We start from the raw sequence: 6,507 nt of genomic DNA, 5'->3' as shown, positions 1-6,507 counted from the left end.
AAAGTACAGCGTCATAACGATCTGTATATTTGAAGTTCATGTTTATTATTCTGATTGTGCTTTGATAGAACAATATTTGGAAGCTCTGTTACTACGATGTTTTAATGTAAAACTACACCGTACTTATCAGTCAAATGTGAGAACCGTTTTGGTCGCTGATAGAAACTGTAAGACAAAGACACTCAGAAGTTTAATGAACCGTTGAACAAGTAACACTGACCGATGGCAAAAGTTCAAACGTGCCCTGTGGAGGCTTCACACCGTAGACTCTCTACTGCCGTTATCGGTCGTCTTTGCCATTTGTCTTATTTTAGGTGTAACCTGAAAGGACATTTGGGGATTTCGGAGGGTGCGTTTATGAAGCTACAGCGTTTGAAAATACAGGAAAATATTGTCCCGTTAGCCGTCGTCTGTGCACTAATCATTTTATTTGACTCATCGTTATCGCACGAATACTCACTTTTGAACAACAGCGTGGTCATTAACATTACATTAGGTGGATGTTTGAAGAAAGAATATTAAAAGACAAGAATGGCGGAGTTGGACGGTCCCGAGGAGCCACAGTCCTGTGAAATAAAAGGTTCGAGCCTCAGAAGGTGACGGTGTGTAGTTTTACTCACTGACATTTTTCTTTCTGTATCGGCACAAATTCAAACGCATCTTTGACCGATCAAACACAAATACGTGTTTTTCCACTTAGTACAAGTACGCAGATTCAAATTATTCACTCAGAGGGAATATTTCCTCCCACTGGCAGCTCAGAGCTGATTTAGTTTTTATATTCACCAAAAACGTATCGAGCGATTCGATCCTGACGTCTTCCTGAGCCTCACTGTTGTGTTAGCAGCTGCATGAAGAGACGACCACTCACTGCTTTGTTCTTGTTCCATAAGCCATACGCTGTGTGTATGTGTGTATAAAGTGTAAATGTTGATGTGCATAAGTTTTGTATACAATATGCTTGTATGTAATGTAAACTATTGACATTGAATGTCAGTAAAGGGAATGTACCACAACATTCAGACTGGTTTTGTCTACCTAGTACCAGTGTCATGTCGGACAATGATTTAAATGAAAGTGACAGTCACCAATCATAACACCACTGAAGTTAGAATACTTAATTGTTAAAAAGAAGACCAAAACAAATGTAAATGCCCATTGAGGAAATATGGGATTTAGGAAGATACAAATGTCACATAAATGCCTTGAGTCATTAGTTTATTGTTGTTTACCAACATAAGACATCAGAGTTTACCTGGTAAACAGCGTCATCACCAGCAGCAGCGATAGAAAGACATGAATTGGTTGAATAACCAGGAGAAAGGACGTCAAAGTTCATTCATCTTATGTGACTTGTAGGAAATGATCAAGAGGCGGAGAGGTCAAGTAGTTTTTGGGATTGGAAAGCATCCGGGAAGAGCAGGTGAGTGTACACCTGACACCTGGATGACTTCATTGTTTGGAGGCAGGTCCAGGAGAGTCCTGTACCCGAGTCTGTCCACCCAGGAGCCGCTCCGAAGGCCTGAAGGGAAAGTCGAACAGAGGGACGTCCAAATCCTTCAGCTTCTCCTTACAGGTCTGCAGCAGGTCGTCGTACTCCTGCAGGTCACACACACGTTTATGTCGTTCAGCTGACTGCGATTACTCTCAGAATTATTAAATAAATGCATGAAAACCCTTTTAAATGAACTGACCGTACAATCTCGAGCCAAGTCGCTCTGTAAGGCGTCGATGGTGGCTTGTTTAGACTCCAGCATTCCCTACAAGCAGGAAAAGACTTTCAGATCGTTGTTCTCTTTAGATTCTGTACCAGTTGATCCACGAGAGGTTTAAAAGTAAGACTGCTGTCTAACTAAATTCCCAGATCTTTATAAGATAGAACAACGTTAAAGTCGGGGATATTGCTCTATTTAAGTGGATGTAAAAGAGATCTATAGGTTTTTGAGGATTAAACGCATTCAGTGAGTCTGATGTTCTGCAAAGTCGTCTACGTAACGTTACAGGTAAACTGTAATCTCGACATTGCTTGAGTTGGATACAGGAAGTGTGTCATCTGCATAAAGACGGAGGATATTGGTCTGAGTTGGAGTGATGACATTGTTTATGTAGATTGTAAATAATAGCATAGAACCCTGTGGTACCCTCTTGGTTAATAAAAGGGTGGTTTAGTGAAGATCGCATTTCTTCTGTTAGACAAATGTGCTCTTAGCTGCACAAATGTTTGAATGCATATTTTTTTTTTTAAGTTGTGCAAAGATTAATTTGGTGGAAAAAAACCGATACCTGGAGTTTGTTTGCGGCCCTGCTGCCTGCAGTTTGGTCGATGTTGGAGGCCGACAGTGCGGCGCAGAGCTGTGCCTCCTTCTTCTCCACAGTTTCGGTCAGAGCTGCCAACTTCCTCTCCAGCAGCAGCTGCTTCAGTCCGCTCTTCTGCCGTATGTCCAGGATGACCTCCGTCTGTTTCTTCAACAGCTCGTCGCGCTCCTGCTGAACCTGACGAAAGCAATAATATGAATCCCCGCCGAGCTGAATGAAGGTCAAACGTGCGATGTAATAATTTACCTTCTCGAACGCCTGCAGCAGCAGCTCGTGCTCCATCGACAGGTCCCTCAGCTCCTTTTCAAGGACCTTCACTCGAGCTTTAGTCGCCTGTCGGACACATTATCAGCAATTTAAAGGGAACATTTGTATGATTTTAGGGGTATTATGTTCTTCTAAAGAAATGTGAAAGATGGACAAATGTATTAAAATAGACTTGTTGTATGTAGTTTCTTTTTGCCTTTAAGCTCGGGTAGTAATGAGCACTAATGCACTATTTGTAACTCGGGTAAGATAGTGATGTTCCATACGTATTGATGTATTGGTGCTTTTTGAACGGGTGTGCAGTGAACGCACCACGATCTTGGTCTTGGCCTGCTTGTAGTCGTGCTGCTGTTTTTGTAACTCGGGAAGCTTCTGCTGGGCTTCCTGCAGAGCCTCGCTCAGACGTTTGTTCTCCTGCTCCGCCGCTGAAAGCTTTTTCTCCACTCGCGTCTGCAGCTTCGTCTCCTTCGCAAGTTCATCCTAACAAACGACAGACGAACACATGAAACAAGAGTCACCTAAATAGAACTGTGCTGTACTCAAGTTTTCAGAACATCTTCACGACATGTAAACGTTAGTTTGAGTCTTGATTAGTAACTACAAAAATTCTCTCATGAATGTGATACAATTCTAGTTGATTTTTACAAGTGACACAAAATGCAAAAACCTGTTTGTGAACCAAGTAACATAAAGAATATTTGTGAATTTGATTGTGGAGCCAGGAAATGTTTGTGATGGCAAAATAACTATTTATAAACTGATTGTTGACGGCGGAGAAAACTGTCTTAAAGCCTCGATTGGCTGCTAAAAAATATATTTTTTAAACATAATTTCACTTGAATTATCAAATAAATACAAATAATTAAATTCTAGTTTAGATCAGTCATCAGAAGATGTACAAATGTTAAAACATCTTTATGAAACAATACAAAATAATTATAGAAGTGAATAAAAAAATGTTTAGCTCAGGGGGGAAAAAGTGAGCTATTTGAAAGTTTTATATATATATATAATATAGAAATATATATTTTCATTAGTTTTATTTAAATCTGTTCGTCGTCTCTGTGTTTTTGCTCATCCCTTCAGTTTGCTTTTCTTTCTGTAGCGTCTCGTACCTTCAGCTTGTTCTGGTCCAGCAGCAGTTTCTTTTGCACAGCAGAGTAGTAATCGTCGGCGCGTCTGAGCGCTCTGTCGTGCTCCTCTATCAGAGTCTCAACGCGGCTTTTCATTCTGTCCTCGATGCTGTCGACCTCGGCCTGAAGCTTTTTCGCCTCCGCTTCGGTCATCGACTGCATTTTCTCGTGATATTTCACCTCCATGTCTATTTGAAAAGCAACAGGAGGGAAAATGTTAATTCCAGGTTCTGACGGGAGTTTCTGAATTAAACTCAAGAGATTGGGTTTATTCACCTCTGATTATTTTATCACGGTTGTTTGCCAGCTCCATTAACTCCACCTGGTGCTTCTGTGGAGAATCACAAGGCGACAGGTCTGCGGTGAAGAGAAAACTAGAGACAAATGTAAGAACTGTAAGAACTAAAATGTAAAAATGAAGCCAGCTCACCAGCTTCAGCTCCTTGTTGATGTTTTCGTTGTGGCGCTTCTTCTCCCTGAAGTCGGCCTGCAGGCCGTGCAGTTCCCTCTGAAGCCCGAGCTCCGACTGAGTGTGCTGGTTCTGGACCAGCGTGGTCGAAGCGACGGCGTCCACCTTCAGCCCGGAGATGGTGCCGTGGTGTTCAGACAGAACGTGCTTCAGCTTCTGCTTGTATACCTGGACACCAGCCATCAAAAGGAGGTGTTTAGAGGTCAGATTCAACATACTGCATTCAATCGGTTCGATCATGTCCTGTTATTTATTTTACAGAAAGTGTGTGTGTGTGTGTGAGCGGCTCACCGTAATCTCCACTTGGTGGCGCTCCTCTGCCTCCTCTCTCTCCCTGTGTCGGTTCCTCAGCTCGGCCTTCTGCTCCTCCAGGCTCCTCTTGGAGATTTCCCAGAAGGCCTGGATCTTGTCCCTCTCCAGCTGGAAGTAGCTCCTCTCCTCCCGCTCTCTGTCCAGCTCCTCTCGGAGGCGGACGATGTGCTCCTCCAGCTGGAAGGTCGCAGAGACATTTGTGACAGTTCATAACTTTACGTACACTGTGCTGATAACGCTTACATACTTTTACTTAGGTAAGGTTTGGAATGCAGGAGTATTTTCACAGTGTGGTATTAGTACTTTTACTGAAGGATCTGAATACTTCCTCTTCACTGATTACAGCTCACTCTCTGGACCTATAAGTGACTTTTACTGGACCACAAAGTGACCATTTCGTGAGCGTCACAAAACAGTCTTTTCATTGGTAAATCAACGGCTGAACAGTTTTGAAGCCTGTTGTTTTAAAGAAATTGTTAAACTGAGATAAATGTCAGTTTAACAACTGTTAAACTGACATTTATCTATATATATATAGATCTATATATATATATAGATAAATATATCTATATATATATATATATAGATATATCTATATATATATATATAGATATATATATATATATATATATATATATATATAGATATATATATATATCTATATATATATATTGGCCCCCAGTGGTGGAAGAAGTTTTCAGAACCTTTAACTTATATATATATATATATATTTATTTATAGCTGGTTAGCCCTCCAGCTAGCGTTAGCTACTTAAACAGTTTCATAGCCTTGTGAGGCTAATGTTAGCTGTGTTAGCATCGCCCTACAGCTCTGACCTGATCCTTGTGATGCTAATGTTAGCTGTGTTAGCATCGCCCTACAGCTCTGACCTGATCCTTGTGAGGCTAATGTTAGCTGTGTTAGCATCGCCCTACAGCTCTGATCTGATCCTTGTGAGGCTAATGTTAGCTGTGTTAGCATCGCCCTACAGCTCTGATCTGATCCTTGTGATGCTAATGTTAGCTGTGTTAGCATCGCCCTACAGCTCTGACCTGATCCTTGTGATGCTAATGTTAGCTGTGTTAGCATCGCCCTACAGCTCTGACCTGATCCTTGTGAGGCTAATGTTAGCTGTGTTAGCATCGCCCTACAGCTCTGATCTGATCCTTGTGATGCTAATGTTAGCTGTGTTAGCATCGCCCTACAGCTCTGACCTGATCCTTGTGATGCTAATGTTAGCTGTGTTAGCATCGCCCTACAGCTCTGACCTGATCCTTGGACATCTCCTCCGTTGAAAGGCCGTCCACCACCGACTTCCCCTTCACGGCCTTTTTGCTTTTAGTCTTGGGTGGCTGGAGAGAAAAACACATCACCATGTAGCGACACGATTAAAAAAAAACAGTTAACGTTAGCTGAACGTAATTTAGCTTAGCTGGTCTCCATGAGAAGCTGGCATCTGGCTGAAGCTACGTGTTAACTGTTCACGACACATAACGATGATATAAAAAGAGTTTACTCACCATCGTCAAATATTGTAACACGCTCTCAAATCTTGGGAGCAAAAATAAACAGTAGTTAGCCTGTTAGTTAACGGTCCTCGGCTCAGAGCTAACACGAGCTGTCATGCAACGTATCTTTTGTTGTTGCTTGTTGTCATAGATACAGGTGGACCGATAGACAGACAAACAGACAGATAGATGGACAGACAGACAATATATATTCTTAGATATATATTTATATTGTACATAGTAGTTAAATGTTTGCATTAATGCATTCAGAGTGAAGGCCAGTGGAAAGAAGCTGTTCCTGTGTCTGGTGGTTTAAGAGAAGAGCTCTGGTGGGCTGCCAGGAGGAGCTGCAGGAAACCCTGAAGATCAAGGCCCAGTCTCTCCACATCGATGAGGTCATCTGCACCCAGCACAGGGAGACACTTTTCAATCGCAGATTCCGAGATTGTGTCAACATGTTTTAGCAACTTCTGGTTAAGATGTGTTCCAATGTATGTATTTG

The 6,507-nt window shown here is 42.0% G+C and overlaps 1 protein-coding gene across 2 annotated transcripts; it reads right to left on the bottom strand.

Moving 5' to 3' along the window:
* Positions 1–1,201: 1,201 nt before the first annotated feature.
* Positions 1,202–6,381, bottom strand: LOC142949849 (dynein regulatory complex subunit 4-like). 2 transcript variants are annotated; one of them, XM_076091695.1, is made up of 10 exons: positions 5,766–6,379; positions 4,477–4,674; positions 4,147–4,353; positions 3,993–4,047; positions 3,699–3,904; positions 2,896–3,063; positions 2,563–2,649; positions 2,284–2,493; positions 1,695–1,760; positions 1,202–1,599 (listed from the first exon to the last, which is right to left on the bottom strand). In XM_076091695.1, exons 1-10 carry the CDS (start codon positions 5,871–5,873, stop codon positions 1,453–1,455), a joined length of 1,452 nt encoding a protein of 483 aa, XP_075947810.1. In that variant the 5' UTR covers positions 5,874–6,379; the 3' UTR covers positions 1,202–1,452. The 2 variants fall into 2 exon arrangements, with proteins under 2 accessions (XP_075947810.1, XP_075947811.1); XM_076091696.1 differs by having other exon boundaries at positions 1,458–1,599; positions 1,700–1,760; positions 5,766–6,381.
* Positions 6,382–6,507: the final 126 nt, after the last annotated feature.

Source organism: Anarhichas minor, unplaced genomic scaffold (genome assembly GCF_050575085.1).
Source record: "Anarhichas minor isolate MPS153535 unplaced genomic scaffold, ASM5057508v1 ptg000014l, whole genome shotgun sequence".
NCBI lineage: Eukaryota > Metazoa > Chordata > Actinopteri > Perciformes > Anarhichadidae > Anarhichas > Anarhichas minor.
This window is presented reverse-complemented; position numbering and strand designations above follow the sequence as displayed.